The sequence below is a fragment of the Primulina huaijiensis genome, chromosome 3, assembly GCF_012295235.1.
Source record: "Primulina huaijiensis isolate GDHJ02 chromosome 3, ASM1229523v2, whole genome shotgun sequence".
In the NCBI taxonomy this organism is placed as follows: Eukaryota; Viridiplantae; Streptophyta; class Magnoliopsida; order Lamiales; family Gesneriaceae; genus Primulina; species Primulina huaijiensis.
The window spans coordinates 26,505,813-26,526,530 of record NC_133308.1 but is presented as its reverse complement, the minus strand read 5'-3'; the positions used below and the strand labels follow the sequence as shown (position 1 = coordinate 26,526,530).

At 28.8% G+C, this 20,718-nt stretch overlaps 1 protein-coding gene and 1 non-coding gene across 2 annotated transcripts; both read right to left on the bottom strand.

Moving 5' to 3' along the window:
- Positions 1-644: 644 nt before the first annotated feature.
- On the bottom strand, positions 645-3,013 carry LOC140972325 (uncharacterized). Its single transcript, XM_073434767.1, has 3 exons — positions 2,746-3,013; positions 2,466-2,595; positions 645-1,361 (listed from the first exon to the last, which is right to left on the bottom strand). The coding sequence occupies exons 1-3, from the start codon at positions 2,876-2,878 to the stop codon at positions 788-790; spliced, it is 837 nt and encodes a 278-aa protein (XP_073290868.1). The 5' UTR covers positions 2,879-3,013; the 3' UTR covers positions 645-787.
- A 2,617-nt stretch (positions 3,014-5,630) lies between these two features.
- Positions 5,631-5,735, bottom strand: LOC140974694 (U6 spliceosomal RNA). Its single transcript, XR_012174850.1, has one exon. It is a non-coding gene; the product is annotated as a U6 spliceosomal RNA (small nuclear RNA).
- Between the last annotated feature and the right edge of the window lie 14,983 nt (positions 5,736-20,718).

Below are 20,718 nucleotides of genomic sequence, written 5' to 3'. Positions count from 1 at the left end.
AAATATATAATATTTTAAAACAATAAATTTATAAAAAAATTTAAAATGTAAGGTTTTTTCGGTTAAAGCGGTATATACCGATACCGTACCGAAATTTCAGTATACCGTACAATATCGGTATAATCGGTATGCTAGTTATATGTATCGAAATTTTCGGTACAGTATCGATATGAATTTTCTTATACCGTAATTTTTTGTACGGTATACAATATATGATTTTCGGTACGGTACGGTATACCATCCCTATAGAAAATAGATTAAACCCCCCACTGAATCATGGTGATGGGATACACCAATCCACTAACTCATGACTCGGGAGCATACACGCCACATAGTGCATGCGTTGTGGCTAGATTTATCGCATAAAACCCGTCTGTATGTTTTTTAAAAAAATTTTATTGGTCAATTTACATAATCAATCCACTGATTTACATTTTTTTTATTTTAGTAATTTTTTTATGAGAATATTGACGTGATATTAGAAAATTAAAATATGGTGACGGACATTGTTAACTTGTTCGATGTCACGTAATCAACTAGGTGAATAAGGACCGAGGTTGAAAAAATGCAAGTTAGTCTGTATGACTGTAAATTGATCAAAAAATAAATACGTGCTAGTAGTAATTCTTTCCGTTTAGGAGATAGATTTGTTTCATGATGAATTGGTGATGGAAATCTACTAATTCGGAAATTCAGTTATTTCTCACTTTTTTGGTAAAGAAACTTGAATCAACGGAGCCACATACAAAAGATTAACGAACAAATCACCATTTTCACATTACATATATCACAGCAGGCTCAATAACTGGTTCATTATGTTATCCCTAATAAATTCCCTATCGGAATCAATCAACAAATCTGATCCACTGAAGTCATCCTCCCAGATGTTGTAATAATAGTCCAAAGTTGGCGAAAACGGTAGTTCTTCGTGCATATTCGAGGACGAAGGAGAAGACGACGATGACGACGAAGATGACGATGGAGGACATGTTGTTTCATCGAAAGAAAGCATAATTTCATGGGGTTGGATCACTGGGATTTCATCGATGCAGAAATCTTCATGGATTAATTCCATGGAGGCAAATGGGATCTTGGTTTTGTCATCATTATCGTTGGGTAGTTCGACATTATTAGTGTTAGATTGCATCGTGATGTCAGGGGCAGTAGGCGGATATTCTGCCTCCGCCGCCGTGTTTAGCGGTGGTGCTGCAGGTGGTTGTCCGGTGGCGGGCGGTGGTAGAGGCTTGTGCGTAAGAGGGTCGATTCCCATTTTCTTTAGCTTCTTCTTGATGTGAGTGTTCCAATGGTTCTTTATTTCATTATCAGTTCTTCCAGGAAGATGAGAAGCTATTTTAGACCATCTGCAAAAAAAAAATTAAAAATTGTTATTCAAAAGGAAAATTGCTTGTTCCAAAAATGGAAAAAAAAAACATTCAAAGAAAAGTAGACAAAATATTTGATCAATTTCAATTTTTTGGTGAGTACGGTTGACAAAAATTCAGGTTTAACCAAATAAACTAAAATTTGGTTCAATTAATTCAGAAGTTCAGTTTTCTCTTAGAAAATATTGGTTAAATCGTCCACTTTTGAATTTTAAAAATCGGTTAAATCAAATATATGATTTAGATTTTTATTAAAAAAAGTTAAAATTGTTAGGGACTAATTAAATTATAAAATTTATATGTGTGTACAGTTTCATTACATCCAATGGTTGCGGTTAAATGTCGTTGCTCACATGGATTTACAAAAATGGATGCCCAAGAAATCAAACCTATATTTATTATATATATATGAATCCCGTAAGAAAGAAATTTCAACACTCTGAACTTAGGCTGTGCATTTGCGACTAGGACAGCGGGAGGAAAGCAAGAGGAGAGTGGCTTTCTTCATCATCAACTTTGGTGGGAAAAAATGCATTATATTGTTGAAGGAGTCAATTATATAATTAAATAAATCAAATCAGGGACTCTATGTCCCTGATCAATTGCATTCATTATATATATACAAATAAAATCAAATGAGTGCAAAACGCGTATTTAAAATCAATAGTCTTTTAAAATTCTATGTTTTCAAATCATAAGCATATATAACATGTTCATATTTCAAAATAGCACGAGATCGATTTTGTGCTCTTTTAAATCTTTTTTTCTAAAAAAAATAGCGATTTTAATTGATCGAGAACATAATCAGATGTAGAAAAAAAAAAGACACATTAGATTTACTTATTTATATGTATAGATAGATATATATATGGCAATGCAAGGAAAGTGGGAAAGTGCCAAAACAAATGATGGGATAAAAGAAGGCCATAACTTTGAAAATGCCTGTTAGAAAAGCTGAAAATGGAGAAGCCTTGCCTTTTAATCTTACATTTATACATATAAACATTCCTACATATATATATATATATATATAAACATTACTAAATTTTTATTTTATAATTACAGATAAGATGAAAGGCTTGCCTGTTACCAAGCTGGGCATGAAGATCAATGACCATCTTCTCTTCATATTCAGAGAGAAGTCCCCTTTTCAAATCCGGCCTCAAGTAATTTGTCCATCTCAATCTGCAGCTCTTTCCGCACCTTAACAGCCCTGGAAATCGAATAATTAATTATATTATGTTCATCGAGTCGAAAATTGATGAACTACACACCCTTCAATTCCCACTTTCCCATTCATCTTATATGAAAAATTTCGACTTCAACCCATTAATAAAAACAAAATAAATAAGAAACTACTGACCGGCGAGTTTCGGCAGAGCTCTCCAGCAGCATTGGCCATTGTTGAGGATGAAATCGATCAGTTTCTTGTCTTCCTCAGCAGTCCATGGCCCTTTCTTTAATCCCACTTTATCACAGCATGGTTGCCTTCCCATCTTCTTCAACTCTTCATAAAATTTTAGATATTGTAATAATCTATAAACAATATATATATATATATATATATACACACGAAGGTTACATATATTTGTATAAAATTTGGAGCAAAGATTTCATGAAATGTGATGAAATTGAAGGCTTAACTTATCAGAACCAGACTACACCTACTTATATATATAGAGATGGATTCTACAACTCGGTCTACGTGACTTTGTAATAATAATAATCTTTAAATGGTAAGTGGATTTTCTTTTTCAGAAGTAGAAAATGGTAAAAAAAATTAATTTTTTTTTTAAAAAACACGGATACTATTTTAAAAATATTTAAATAGCTGTATTTTCAATTAATGCTTCCACTCGAACTCCTGGAAAGGTCTACCATCACAAAACACACCCTTTTTTAAAATTCAAACTATATTATTACAATGGATTTATAAAATAGGCATGAATAGTAAATTTCAGGTAACTTTTGGTATTTCAACATTAATTAAATACCAAAAAAATGATGGAAAAATAATTAACAAATCCCGACTTGGTAATTTTTCATTTAACTTGCATTTTTGAATATATATCATGATGGTTAATGTTAGGCTTTTTCTCGGAGGAAAAAAATTATAGAAAAATTTTTTTCGTACAGATATATGAGCAACGTGAATCGTTTTGTGATTAGATTATAATATACAAAAGGCAAANATATATATGTGTGTGTGTGTGTGTGTGTGTGTTATTTCATGAAAATTATAATAAGAAAAAATTTAAAATATACTTGAAATGATTTGTCAATGTATCATGAAAGTTGAGGAGAAGATAGCATATAAACTTAAGAAAATTTTAATTTTAAATAAATTTCCAACGTTAAAATATCTTAATTAATAAAATATATATTATATACACCCATATTATATAATATATACAAACTAAACCGTATATATGATTTTTTATTATCTTGATTTAGAAAATTTTTCAATCTTCATTAAAAGATTATAGATAATCATTTATCTAATAAGTTGCTAAAGTTTTTTTTTCTCAGATTATAATAAAATATAATTAAATGAAATATGTAATTAGCTAGCATAGTTTGTAAACTATTACGTTAATATGTTAATATGATGATTTAATCGGTATGTATCAAAAAATAACTATGAATTCTAACATTATAAAAAATTTAAATTTCAATAAAAAAATGATGTGTCAAGTTTGGAAGACACATAAACAGCTGTCTTGGGACATAATCACAGTCGTAACAAGATTTTTCAACACTCCAACATGGACCCACACTAATCCAATTTTAAAAGTCAAGAAAAAATAATTATACAGGTGCATTTGTATAACATAATACGGATACATATCTCATTATTCATTACATATAAAAATAAAACTTATTAGACGATCTCAATACTCAATTTTGTGTTGTCAAAATTTTTATTTTTCATAATAATTGATATCACGTTTTGATTTATGGTGATTGACCTTCCATATCTACATAACTGATCACTTGTGTAGGTTAGATATTACACCGATTTTTCTAGGTTCTGATATCTATTTCGTCGATTATTCTATGTGTAATTATTCTTGCAAAACTTTTATTTTGTTTTTGTAGCATTATTATTATAAATTCTCCAATACATTTGGTGAATAAGTTGGCAACTTATTTTTTATCTTGAAAAAATACATGTTGACAATTTCAGATAAGAAATTAAACCAGGAGAGTAGAACTAGGTTAGATTTCACGAAGAGGGTGATTAATTAAGTTGAAAACTTATTTTTTTTTTTACCATTTCAAAAGGGACTATTGCCAAAATGGTTATCTATATTTGCATTTTCGGGTTTTGGTTTTGGTTTTGGTTTTCTAATTAATTAAAGTTGAGTTTCGGTCCCGTAAATTTGAATTGGACTATTTTCTCATTTAAAAATTAAAAATAAATACTTATATTTAACTAGTGTTTGAAATATTCAAAAGATGTAATGTCAGATGTCTTGTGTATTGTTAACTTTTCAAGATACACTTATACTAAGCACTGATACATCAAATACGTAATGCAAATAGTATTTAAATATTTTAAATCTCTAAAATTCAATTGCTTTATATATCTTCATGCTTAATATATTATAGTTACTGCTTAAAAAATATATTATAGTTTACGTGTTTATAATAGTAGCCAAATCATAATTTTGTGTGGAAAATAGTTTCACAACTTGATATATTAAAATTCGAATTAAAGGGTTGGAATTTGGGAGCAATTTAACGTAAATTTTTGGGGGAATAAAGTTTTTAATAAATTAACTTATATTATTTTAGGTTTTAGTCCATTAACTCTGTTGGGTGCAATAATTGTCCATGTTTGGTAGAGCGATTGAACTGTGGTGCTTGTACTGCTGTGCGGTTTAAAAGATTTGAGTTACACCATTACGTACCCCTAGCTATAGCTTTTGGTAAAGCGGTAAGCACTTGGTCCTACAATTGGTATCAGAGCCAAGGTCACGGATTCGATTTACATTGATTGCAAGGAGTGCAATTATTGGGAGGGAGATTGTTGGGTGCAATAATTGTCCCTGCTTGGTAGAGCGATCGAACTGTGGTGTTTGTGCTGCTGTGCGGTTTAAAAGATTTGAGTTGCACAATCACCATTAACTATAGTTTTTGGTAAAACGGTAAGAACTCGGTCCTACAAACTCGTTATTCTCGGAAGAACTTATGAAAAAATAATAGGACTGCATTAAGGAAAATAAAAGTGTTTTTTTAAATAAAAAATTAATTGACCATTTCTCGATTTATGCTTGTCTTCTTTTCGCGAGGGATACTCTAATATTATCTGTATCGTTCCAATTTTATAGGATGACCACAAAAATAAAAGAGTTGTTTAAGAAATAAAAAAATACCATGAATGGGTTTCATGCAGAATAAACTAGTACATATTTCAATATCTTATGGAAAAGTATAAAGTCAGCTGTTTCAAATAGTGCTTTCATAATCACAAAAACTATTGTGAGAAGAAATCACGAGTAAATTTTGTGAGACGAATCTCCAATCAATCTGATTCATGAAAAAATATCAAATTTATGCTTAAAATATTATTTTTTCGATTTAAGTATGGATCGAGTTAATCGTTCTAATCAAAATAAATATGTGATATAGTCTCACAAAAAACTTACTCAATCATAATTACATATTCTAGCCACAATTTCTCGGATATTGGATTTCACCGTCATAAAAATATACATGCTATCATTCATATATCTAGATTTTTGAACTTAATTAAATTTTTTTAAAACAAATATATATTTTATTAATCATGATTAAAATTAACAATCATTTAGATCTTATATTTTCATAAATCCAAAATATGTAATAAGGATAAATTAACATTCTAATGACTTTTAGAATTTGAATATTTTCATAAATTCAAAATATGTAATAAGGATAAATTAACATTAATCTAATGACTTTTAGAATTTGAAAAGGTGAATTAAAAGGGCCTTTTTTAAAAAATAATATAAAAATTATAAAAATATTGTAAATTCAAAAGTTTTACAAAAATATAATAAGTCGAAAAATATTGTCGCGGATTCTGCAGAATACGTGAGTGTTACCCGGATATTTATTAATCATTAAACTTAACTTTTTAACTATGATGATATATAATAACTTAAATAATAATGTAATAAAAAGACTAAATAATATATTTATTTATAAGAATACTATTATTTTTATTTAAAACTATTATGATTTAAAACATATTATAATTATTATCACCTTCTCCGGAATTATATATAGCATAGGCATTTACACAAATTATTTGCACACATCCGTGAATATAGTCAAAAGTAGAATTAGTTTTTTTTTTTTTTTTTTAATTTTATAATAAAATATAAATATATAAATTAATAAAAATCTGGATAACACTATCACAGATTCTGCAAAATCCGCGATAACATTTTTCGGATTGTTATAGTGTTGTAAAACTTTTGAATTTGCAATATTTTTATCATTTTTATTTTTATATTATTTTTTTATGAAAAATAAAGCCAATTAATAGGATATATATTAGATTATTTCTTTATATTATTCCATAAAAAATTATAATTAAAAATACTAGAAGCAATTGATGCATTTAATTAATTAGATTAGATTTAAAAAATTTAATGGTATTATATTATTCTTTTATCATGATAAAATAACAGTTTGATTAGAACGTAAAGGTTACTTTGGATATAATGATGTCCTAAGTAAAAGAAGGTAAAAGTTGAAAATTTATTTATTTTTATTTGTTTATTTTAGATGTCAACCATTTACACATTCAAAAAAACTGTGCAATCTTTTTAAAAAAATGTGCCACGAGAAAATGGCAAAATGACCTATATTTACGGTTTTGATGACCGAGTTCAAGCTTTGAACTTTTTATAAATTAAATATTTTAATCAATATATACGCTACAAAGATAAAATATTTAAGAATAACTCCATTACTGTATAAAAAACACTTCATCGATAGGAGCGTAACAATGTCGTTTTAGAATAAGTTATAACTAATGGTAAAAGTGCATCTCCGATATTTTAAATCGTATAAAAATAAAAATGTCATTATTCAATTTCTCTTACAGTAGTGACAGTCATTACACTCAATAATCGCTCTATCAATAATTGCACTTCTTGCAATTAATCCATGATAGTCGTACATGTGACATTGACTCTGATACTAATTGTAGGACCAAATGTATATCGCTTTATCAAAAAATATAATAATTAACAATAACGTAACTTCGATATTTTAAATCATACAACAACTCGAACGTCACACTTTAATTACTCTCCAACAATCCCAACGATGACATTTATTGCATACCAACATCATCACCATCTAATATCACTTTTATCATACAATTTTATTTTAGATAGAGTAAAGTTAAATAGATAAATTTAGAAAACAGATATTAAAAGTCAATCTCGAGCATTATAATTGTTACATGATAATCAAATATGTAAAATTTTCATCTTCACCACACATTTTCGATTACTTTATGTAATCAATTAAAAAAAATTTAACGCTGTTAAATTATCTTTAAAATAAAAAATATTAGTTACTTCATGGATTTGAAAAATAATAATATAGTATAGATAATATAACTTTTACATAATATAATTAATATATATTAATTTATTTTGTTTGTGAGAGTTTATAAACGTCATGCCCTATTCTTGAATTTCGGATTATTATAGATTTGGTTAAAATTACAGTGTAATAATAAAATATTGTTCATAAATAACTAAAAATTATATTTAAAGTTTTGTTTTAACTAGGAAGTATAAATTATATATTATTATCTTTTATTTTGGGTTTTTAAAAGCGCGTTCCAGAAACGTTGATTGCTTCACAATCAACAAATCTAGTGAGTGAGTTTTCGTCGTTTACTTCACTATCAACAGACATAAAAACGCGTTTTCCGTTTATTTATGTGTGAAAACGTCAAAAGTTTTAAACCCGTCTTTTTTCTCCAACTTTTTGTGTTTACCCGAGTCTTCTTTCAAAACCTACGAGCGATTCCATTCACACCGTTTCCTTCTCAATCTTTTTTCACTATAATTTTAAATACGATGTAACTACTAGTTTAACTAAAAATTTTGGTTAAACAGTAATCAAAACGTGATATTTGAATTTTTGTACAATTTAAAAGATTAAATAGAATCATTATAAACACACACACACATATATATATAACCACACAGTAAATCAAACAAGACAAATGTCACTAATATAAAGAAACAATAGGTTGGATAGCACGAGGTTGATCTTTGAATGATCAGATAAATTTCTGATGAGTGCGTGTTTGAATGAGTGATGAAAGATGAAACTTTAAATATGCTCAAGATCTCTAGGTATGCAGGTTTAGTGATATAGCACTACAGCGGTTGAAAAGCTTGTATGTCGGAGACTGCAAAAGTCAGCGAGCTCTGTTCGTGCATTCTTCAACTCTTCATTTATATAGGCTAACAGAGCAACTGTCGACAGAGGACACGTAACGTAAACTTGTAACGTTAAAATGATATGTCACTATCAGCTGTTGCGCAAATATTTAATGTTCTCTTTGCTTGTGCAACTTTGAGTCTCGTTCTTCTGAAAAGTTGTTACTAGATGTCTTGTTTATGGTAACTGTTAGCTCCATCAGAACTGGTAGGATATTCGAATAATCTTTCCATTTTTTTGGATAGTGACAAAAATATCTGGAAGATAAAAATCTTTATCGGGACTGGAGCAAGACACCGTTGACTTGTAGCGGTGCAAACCATTGAATATCCTGAGTCGGTCAAAGAATATTCTTCATTAAATGTTCAATAAATAGCTCCTCAAACGAAGCGGTTGAAAGTCTTTAAACAGCCGGTTGAAAACCATCCGATAGTTGAAACTCTTCAAGCTGCTGAGATGCTGCAAGGAGGTTGAGATCCAAGTGGTTGAAGAGTTCTTGTTGTACAAGAGAGATTGCGGTTGTTTCTTGAAACAGTTAGGTGATGTTTTGATTTTGTCGATCACCAAAACTTAAAAGATAATAACAATATATTAACAAATATGTTATTACATTCAAAATAAAAACCTAGAATATCACAAATATGTTTGAACTTATTACATATGGGGAAGCTTTAAAATTTAAAACATAAAAATATCTAAATAAACATAAAAAAAATATCTAAATCAAATGACATATTTGACAGTCTTCTTCAACACCATCCCCAAAATAAAATTCCTCTAATTTCTCTATAATCAACCCTCGTAGAGATAAGGTCCAAATGTCGGTTCCTCCATCGAATAGAGGGTCTAAAAATCGGAACAAGGGTTATCCACAGTATAGCTGGATATCTTGATTCTCACGTTCTATATGCAGCGAAATTTTAAAATTTTAAATAAATTTGTCATACAAAGTTCATGGGACGCACACATGGATCTAAAGCAATAAATAAAATAGTATCTCACCCTTGGAGATGACTCAAATTATTTCGGTTTGTAGACGGATATAGTTTTTCTTGGTATTTCTTGCTAGAACACGAACGAAAAGTCTTTCTCCTCGTTTTGATTGAAATGCCAAAATCCGGTCCACAATTGCAATCATTGTTCCTAGGCTAAACTACAATAGAAGGAACTAGCGTATTTTGCATACACGGGTCCTTCGAGAATTGATCAAGATATATAAGTTTTGTATATTGAAAATTTTAATATAATATATTGCTTTTATATTATTCATCTACTTATGTCTAATTATCATATGACAAAATTTAAAAATATCACTATGTAATTTGATCTAGATATTTTTTTTGGTTTTTTGATTTGTCAAAACTTAGGTTTCATACAATACATTTATTTATTTTGAATTTCATTCCAATTTCATCAGCTCGTTAATATTTGACAATGAATAATGCTAAAAGTACAACCAAAATATCGTACAAAGATATTTACAACAATTATATCGTGATATTTTGCTATTATTTCGAGAGCTTTTGTTATTATTTCATGAGATTTTGTATTGAATTTATTGTGAGATTTTGATAAATGAAATTTTTGTATTGAATTTTTTGTGTTGTAAGAGTTATTGTATAAATTTGGTTGTACATATAGCATTACTCTTTGACAATATGTTAGCACTTAGACGATAAACACATTAAATGTGCGAGTAAAACCAATTTATTGCATTAATTAGAGTAAATTTTGACTAATTGCAAATATAGGCTGACTTAAAAACAAATTTATTGCATTAATTAAAATAAATCTTGACTAATTGCAAATATAGAGTGACTTATAGGACAAATTTTTAAAAATTTCATCATTAATTTTTTGTTAATATTATTATCATGGTAAAATGTAAAAAGAAAATTGAAACATGACGTCGTAAATAACGTTTGTGTGAGATTATCCTTAGTTGGATAGCCAATTTTAATGATGTTGGGAGCCGACATTCAAAGTGGGTTTCCTAAAGTTAATCACTTTTTTAATGGTGTTTAGCACATTGAATGTCAAAATTATATCATTAAATTCCATGCTATAATTTGAATTTGGCTAGAAAAAATTTTAAAATACTCGTATTTCATTCAAGTTCTACTTCAACAAATAATGTTTTGAAAACATAATTTATAATGAAAAAATATATCTAGGGTTGGAATATTTTCAACGGCTCAAACCCTAAGGTGATAGTACTCGAATTCGACTCGAATTCGATTAATTGGAACACACCTCCAAATGATACAAACAGAGAAAAAAAAACTTATAATTAATTACTATAATAGATTTTAATCATTTTTTGTTAATTAAATTTCTCTGATTTGGATAATAGAATTACACATTGATACGATATATTAGTCTTGTTGAATTGATTGGATAAGATCATATAATATGTTAAGTTTAGTCGGTTTTAAAAAAAGAAAAATTTGTGATTTTCATTTTGTTTTTTTACGATTTTAATTTTTTATATTTCAGCCTCACTCCGTTAACTTTATTTTTTATTTTTTTGGAAATTAGTAATTTTTCTTCGCACCTTGATCATGTGACAATGATTTGACACAAACTTATTAGTGTTGTATAAACACTCTCACAGAAAAAGATAACTAAAATTACAAAAGAAATGCCAAAATCGCGAAATTCAAATATACATAACCAGTATACAATTTTTCCAATCAAATGGACTAAAATCGAGGAAAACATAGAGAACGATAAAAGCATTTTTTCATGAGAAAAAATTACAAGTTTATTTAATTATTATAAAGAAACACGAGTGTGTGACGCTTAGATGATATAGAGATCTTGCAACGATTTCGTCATCCCAATCTTACCGTCTCCCACAATCCCATTATCTTTTGTCAATGCCACCTACTGAACTTGAAGGCCCGCAAACCAAAGCAGAACATATGACAAGTGTAAAATTTAAATTATACATCCATCCACCTAGCACATAGGTCAATTTATGATAGTCTCATATTATGAATGTAGAATAGGGTTGTAAATTCATCTAGTCGGTTCGTGAATTTTTCGCACGAACTGACTCAATAAATATTTGATTCGTATTTACATTTATCGAACTCAGATTGAAATTATTTTGTTCTATAGATAACGAGCCTCTCTCTTGAACCTTAATATTTTATTATTACAATATAATCATATATTAAATATATATACATTTCGAGCTTTCGGGCATTTCAAGCTTTTGAACCTTCATTCTCGAACTTTACTATCCGAGTAATAATTCCAATAGCTCCCGAATATGTTCGAAGATTTCGAGCAAAACTCGAACTCAAACTTCATTTTGAGCCAAGCTCAAGCAAAAAAAAAAAACTAAAATTTTTGAGTTTTGAAAAAATTTTGAACCTGAATATACTTGGTTCGAGCTAAATTCAAGTATTAAATTTTAACTAATATTCGACTCGATTTGGTTCGTTTACTTTACAACTCCTATCGTGAAAGATAATTTATTACTTTTTTTTTTTTCCATTTTTGATCGATTTCTTTCTTCCAAATGGAGAAAATGTGAAATGTGGATTTTTGCTTTTAAGGCAGAGGTAGTTCTCTTGCATTTATCATTCTATTCCGCAAGTTCAAAAGGTGACTCGTATACGTGTAACATTAGTCTTGCATTGCATGACACTAGTATTTTCGGTGTTTCTGTTGACAACCCTTATTATACCGTTATGACATGTTCTAGAGTTAGACGTGTATAAGTCCCACCATACAATATACTTCTATAGTAACTATTCGAATAAACAATTACTATATAAAAATGATTAAACTAAGTTGCTAAAAAAAACTTCTAATTAATCCATTCAAATACTTCATTCGTAAAATGATTGCCTAAGTTGCTATAGTAGTTTATCGAACCACTTATTAATCGATTTAAAACTCTATCCCTCGTCTGTATGGGGATAAGAAATCAATACAAATATATACAATCAAAATATTTGACGATTTATTTGCTACTTTTGTTAAAAATGTAATCATAAGCTATTAATCAAGTCAAAACTGATCCATTTCCATCAGTGATTTTCAAACAACACGATTACATTAAATATATATAATTTCACAAAAAAATATATATTATTCATTTTATAGCCACCAAATCTAGACAAAAAAAAAAAAAAAAAAATTGGTATAGCAGGCTTTGGTAGAAATTTAAACGCGTTTCCGATGTCCAAAAAATTACAAAATCGAAGACTTGGTAAATAGTCAAAAGGAGACTTGGAACCATTGATTTTATAGGCAAATCTCGTGTGAAATCGAACCCAATATAAATAAAGCAACTAGATTCCTTAAACAAATTAACATGTGTCTCTATCAAATCAACGACATGCAATTTTCAGGTACACGCATTTTTTTTTGGAAGATACTTTATTTAATTTATAACTATTAAAATTGGTCGAAAACATTAATAAATGAACAAAATATTCGAATTTGAGAGAGTTAATTTTAGTAATAATAATGGATATTATACCTTCACTTGTTTAAATCTTATAGGCAGTGATAGAATAAGCAGAAATGACCAAAAAAAATAGTTGGTACCATATAACCACTTAGTTCCCAAATATGTTCTTGTTAAACTTTGAATATATTGTGATTTTGTCGCATTTTGATTCTTTGTTTGTTAAGACTTTTAAATAAATGTATGTTACTGAAAAGGCTTTGTTGCTATACAATTTTTAATTTTTTTTTAATTTCTTTGGAAATGGTGGGAATCAAAATCTAATCTTCTCGAATCTTACGTTACAGTTATATGAACTAATCCTTCAATTACATGTACCAGCCTATAATTTTTTTTAAAGAGATGATAAAATATATATTTTTTGCTCTCTGATTTGTACAATTTTTGGTTTTAGTCCCTTAAATTTTCAGTTTTTGTTTTGGAACATTAAATTTAAATTTTCGACTATTATTTTGATCCAATTGCTGACTCGGTGCTAGACACGTCAACAAATTTTCGACGCCACGTCAACATTATCCAATGTCATACCATCATTTTCCATCAGCACATGAGCATTTTTGATAAATCAAGGATATGTCCCAGACAAGTCGTCGATTCCAAGCAACATGTTCAAACAAGCTAGAACCGCTGAACTTTATAAAAAAAAATTTTAATATGGCTATAATCAAGGACAACGGAGAAAAAACTTTAACAAACAATGATATGGAGTTTCGAGAAGATTAAATAAAATCATTGGAAGAGGCTGCTATAAAAAGGAGAAATCTTGAAAAAGAGATGGAGGGTGATCTATTAGAATTCATAAATGTTCTCGAGTCACAATGGATGTTCATCGTCTAGAGCGGAGATGCATCCATTTGTATCTCACATTTCTTTGACATATTTACTCAACCAAGAAGCATTTTTGAGCATTAGAGTACGACTTCAACGTCTACATCATATCTATAAAGATCAATATGCTCTACTCTGCCTATAACAACTTGTTGAAGAATCTAGAGTTGATCACTAAACTTGTCGTTTTGTTGATCGGTATAGGGTAACCAGAATTTTTGTCCAGATGACCAGTAGGCAATCAGTGTCAGATTCGAAGATTGTACTCAATGTAATGACACATGTCTTTTCAACATACTTATGTACTCAAATCTTGTAAATTGTACAACATATCAAACATTACGTTTCGATTGCTATACCCAAATGAGATAGTTATTACATCTCATCGTAATGTGTACCATATCACCACTTATAGCATGGATATTTTATGTTAAAAAAACACACCATATCATAACAAAATATATCTATTGGAGAAGAGCAATTGCCCTCACTAGAAAGCATTAAAAATTTAGAATTTGGACTAACATAATGTTTGAGTTGTTGTACAATTGAAATATTTAGACTTGTAATATTAGCACAAGCTATAACTTTGATAAAGCTATAAGCTTCGATCCTTCAGTCAATATCAGATCAAGTCAATCTCATGTGTTCGATTCTCCTGAGTTACAAAGTAAAACAATAATTTTGAGGAGGATTCCGTACTAGGAAAACGACAAAAAGAAATGATATTTGAACTGTCATACAAGTTAAAATTATTGTATTTTATCGTTATATAACTTTTGGTAAAAACAATATTACTTTAGTTCTACAATCACTCTCCCAATCTATATAATATTTGTAGGATCAATCCCATATATATGCGTACAAATCTAAAAGCTTAAACTAAATATCTTATTCTGATTTATTGGTTTATAATAATTTCTTTTATTAATTACATTATTTTGAATCTTACGGCACAAAATGTGTATATAAAAAATCGAAAGTGGAATGTAATTTTGTGGGGTCAAATTAAGAAAGAAGAGAAGGAGCGTATGAGCCACAATTGCTCACTTTTTTTACGAAGCACGCCGTGATAGGGCGGTCGCCTTCTAGTGTGGTATGTTTGCTCCACGTGCCAATTTTTATTGGCTTAATCATGCATGAGGTTGGATATTCGCATCATTACACATATTTTATAGTATTATATTATGTGGCTCAGACATGAGACAAAACCCGAAATATCTGTCTAATTTTGTGAAAGAGTTATGATATTTGATTTAAATGTTTTTCGAATTGATATCGATATGAATCTAAGAGAAAAGCATATCTTTGCTGAGATTGATCGACATTTATCTTCGATCAGATATATCATCGAGATACTGCTATCAAGTGAGAAAAAAATAGTTGAAATATTTGATGCATTTTAAGTAATCTGGATGTGGCAATTCTTTAATTATAAAATTTTAGTGTATGTGTGGCCCACAAATCACCTACAAAAAATTAAAATAATTATGTTCGAGTTGAGCAAATGAGAGTGTGATGTATTGCCAACGTGTGCATCTATTTTATGCTAAATTTTTTTAGTTCCTATTGAAATTGATCGTCTTTCAATAAAATAGTAATTATAGATCGAAGTTTATTATTTAAATTATTTACTTAATCAATAAAGCTAACAAATCTATATATTTATTTAGATTCGTTCGGATTAATGTCATTTGAAATCATTCATCACATCAGATGTTTTCATTCATTTCAAATCGTTCTTACCAAATTCAACATCAAGAAACTTTGATTGAAAAACGATTTTGTGTATCACTTTTATTTTTCAACTTAAAATGCTATTATAAAGGAGGAAAAAATGATTAATTGTTTTTTGAATTGTTTAGAATAACAAATCATTTGTGAGACGGTCTCACACATCTTTATTCGTGAAACGAGTTAACCATGTTCATATTCACAATAAAAAGTAATACTTTTTTCATGAGCGACCCAAATAGAATAGCTGTCTCACAAAATTGAGTTGTGCGATCGTCTCACATGAATTTTTGTGATAACAAAAATGATCGTATTAGTTTATTTAATTTTTAAATTTGATAATTTACTCAAACAAAATTAGATCTTAATACAATAACTTTTCTTCTTCTACTTCACTTTAGTTATTATTATTATTTGTCGTATTGTATCCGATATTATATCGCTGACATGATATCTGATGTTGTTAATATATAATCTTATTTTGAATCACTCAAACTTATAGGATGAAAATTGTTGTTTTTTCTTAAAATAACCCATCATTTTTTTAGTAATAATTTTTCTTCACTTTATTTTGTGTTGTAATGAAACATTAAAATATTAAATTATCATTTATAAGCTTTCACTTTATTTTTGTACAGACAAGTACTGATTGCCAGCAATCTTCTCATACATACAGAAGTTCTAGTAAAATTTGATAATACACGATTTTTACAAAAATTGAAACTTCAATTAAAAGTTTTGCCGCGTGCAACTTTAGGACATAATTTATTATACATATATTGCTCCAACTTTTTAGTGCTTTTCCGATCCTGCCTGAAAATTGCAAAAGATTTTGTTTCTTTTTGCAAATCGTTATATAATGAAGCCTCTATCTTTTCTGCTGTTTTAAGGTCCACTCCCAAAAATGACAATTTTCGTTTAATATAGTTGTCTCTAATTTGTAATTTTGGTCATCTATGTTTTCAAATTTGAGTCTTAAATTTATATCTTTCAATTCCAGTCTTGGTCTTTTTTCATCGAGAGTTTTATTATCGTAATATACACATCAGCACTACGTTAGCGTCATATTGAAAAAAGATCAAAATTGCAAAATTTTAAAAAAAAGATAGTACACTGAGATTGGAATTTGACAAAATAGATAAATATCGCAAAGAAAGAAAATATATAGGATCAATTTTTACAGCATGATTTGTGTCATAGATATATATTTAACAAACAAAATATCATACATACGACATATCAATTTCACATGGAACATTAATCACCTTGGCATTTTACCCAATTTTCATATCTATATAAAAAAAAATTGAAACAACATATTTTGAAATGGAACATCCCTAGGATTTTAAAACCTTATAAATAAGAGGGCTTCGTCTATAATTTTTGGTTAGTTCTCCTCCTATAATATTGAAAAGACCCGATTTTTGGATCCCAAATAAATTGACGACTCTCGTGGAAATCAGCTTATATAAAATGTATTTAGCACGAAATCTTCTGCTACAATTAGTATTTTATCATGTTCCATTACTTATTCTCAATACCACATGTACGCAAAATATTAAAAATTACCAGCATTTCATTTTGTCGAATCAAATCACAATCTTTACATAAATAAAAAAATATTAAAAGATATACTCAAGTGCATCTCTTCTTTAAAAAAAAAAAACAATTTTTCCGTTATTTATCGTGGTTGAGGTATAATTTCTTATCACGTATTCATATAAATTAGATTACATAAACATTGGTGACGATAAACNAAAAAAAAAAAAAAAAAAAAAAAAAAAAAAAAAAAAAAAAAATCTTCGACAATTTTTTTTAGAAATAATGTGTTGCCTCTGTTATAGGACCAACAGTAGTGGGAATACAATGCAGTAGATCAGAGTCCATTTGTAACTAAATGGGCATCCAACACATCAATAGAATGATGGGAAAATCCCCACACTAAAAGAAAAGTATGACCACTCCCTACAATAAGCAAATAATGCGCTTCTGATAAATTTCCCAAATGATTGAATTTACAAAAATTTATTATTATTATTTTTTAAAGTTGTATATTATCTTTTTAGCCGTATCTCTAAGGTCCACATTTGTTTTATATTTGTATCTGAGATTATTTTAAAAAAAACTTGAACTGTTCTTCAATCTTGCCTTGGAGATTGGGTGGCCATGACCAGATTGAGGGGGTGGCATTTTGTCTTTTATTTGGAGATGGTGGACTTGGATTACTTGTCCCGATCAGATTGTAACACATTCCACTTAAGTTTTGAACTTCATGCTAAGTTCGTTAGGATTCACAACTTTTTTCTCTATCTTTTCTTGTTTTGGAGTAAAGCCAATGTTTCCATCATAATCGACATTGGTTGAGACCACGCGGTGCAAACAAATCGAGCTCGTCTTAATTGTATGGTTCGTGTTTAATCGAGATTATCGAATTCGCGATGAATTTGTATCGAACTAATAAGTAATATAGATTAATCGATTCTATTACCGAATAATTTTTTTTTATCTCAAATATTGACATTATAATTAGCAATGTTTTATCTCCATACCTTTCAACTGACTCTGTGGATTTTGTGATTTTATATCAACAAAATGTACTCATGCAGTTATGGAATTTATTTGTTTGATTTTTCCTCGGAGGGCTTCACGTATTTTCTTTCAAATTTTTCAATGGTCTGAATACCGCTCCTAAAAAATAAAAAATCTTTAGATTATATTTGGATAGATGAATTTGAAGAATTCAAGTCCAATAACAAATTCATTGATTTGTTTTGGTAAATATGAATTTCCAATCCAAACTAGTTATTTTTCATATCATTGTTGTGTATTTTTAATTTATCTAAATATGAAGTCATTTCAAATTTTTCTTTCAAATACTCTCTGAAATTTAATACTTCAATTCAAACGCAACCTTATGGTGTTATTTCAAGTGTATCTAGCAATCTACTTTTAGATTAATCCCCTGACTTTGAAACAAATAATTAATTAATTACCACATTCTACTTTTTATCCGATCAAACAATTCATGTCTCCTTTAAAAAAACAAAAACAATTATATTTGTCCACGAATAATGATTCCATCATTTACCATAAAACCTATATCAATATTCGGATTTATAGCCTTTTATTCTTCAATGCACTATTTTTTATTTTTTTTTCTAATAAGATAACTAAAACAAAATATTAGTATGACCCAATCACTTTTTTAGTTTTAAAATTTTTTTTACAGAATTTTTAAGAGAATATTTAAGAAAATGGACCTGTCAACTATTTAAAAACAAAATAACAACCCAAAATGTATCTAATTTTTTTTAAAAAAAAATAATTGACTAAAATTAAATTACAAAATACCTCGTTGTTAACAAGATACTACGATTGTAAAAAACGAACGTGAGTACTTCAAGCAAAAACAAAAAATAAGGTTCAGAAGCTCATAATGATTTAACTCAGGTAATGATATGTTTTTTGATAAATCAGAAATCAAAAATCGGACATATTCTACCTTTATTTAATAAAAAAATTTAATAAATTATAAACTATCATCTATTGCTATTTATCCTAATAACATTTTAAAGTTTTTACTCGATATCTAGATTTCTCTAAATTTTTCCTACACAAAATTATATAACTTGAAATTTTTTTTAATATATATGCGTCGTGCAAAAATACTATTATCAAATAAAGGTTGCTATTATGCCCAACATCAAAATCAAGATTTAAAATATAAAAGCAAGAATCTTGACCTCATCAAACTCTGTCTCTCACATTTAGAAAGCATGAAAAAGAAGATATTCGACGAAGGAGATTTCCCCAAACCATGTTATACACTAGCTTTTGACACGATTACAGAACTCCACATATCTAAGCATTTAGGAGTGTCAACATCCACGAGATTATTGGCTTTCTCCAAACAGTAACATGGCTGGATCCTATCATGCACATTAGAAACGAAACAAATGAATTACCAAGGGGACCGGATAACTAATTCACTTAGCTCTTTCCCAGCGTAACGCTGAAAAGATAGCGCGCTTTACCTTTGTAAACAGAGTAATGTTCTTGACAAATGGTATATACATCAAATGCTAAGAGTGTGATAGTAGTTTCCAATAACGTCAGCAAAATAGAACTTGTAATGCCTAATTTTTCATTCATGAAGTTTTACTAATGCTCAACAGCTCAAGCCAAAATACCCCTTAAACTCAATTTACATATGTTGCATCCAAAAAATAGCAACTTGCAAGTGCTATATCCGAACCATGCAATTCCTTCATGAATAGCTCCCGACTAGAATCAAATATCCACCATGTTCGAAATAATCATTAAAAATGCCAGAACAGTTACAAACAGATATGTTACAATATCCTCAATCCTAACAAAAGATTCATAGCTGTACTGCACACTGAATCGAACCGGCTACATCTGTGATCCAACTACGTAAATAGAATGCGTTTAGGCACACATCTAAACGATTAACCATAGCTGCACCTAGTCGTATGCAAATCCTTAAGCCTTTTAGCGACTGCCTCTTAAAGGCACAAGACAGACATCATTTAAATGCAATGATTGTAAATCCCTAAATCCAATGTGAAATGGTTATGAGATGATCATTCACATTTACTTGTACGCTAGTGAATATTTACTTTGTTGCTGTTCTATAATCTGCAAAGTACAAATAAGATGCTTTGAATTAGCATTTTCTGTGTTTATCCACTGTCTGTATCATTATATCCCTCTACTCTAATACAAGCTTCTATGTGTCTTTGGGGTCTACTTGGAATCACAAAATCAGTTTTTGTAAAGTAAATTTATCTTAGTAAATAGAAACCG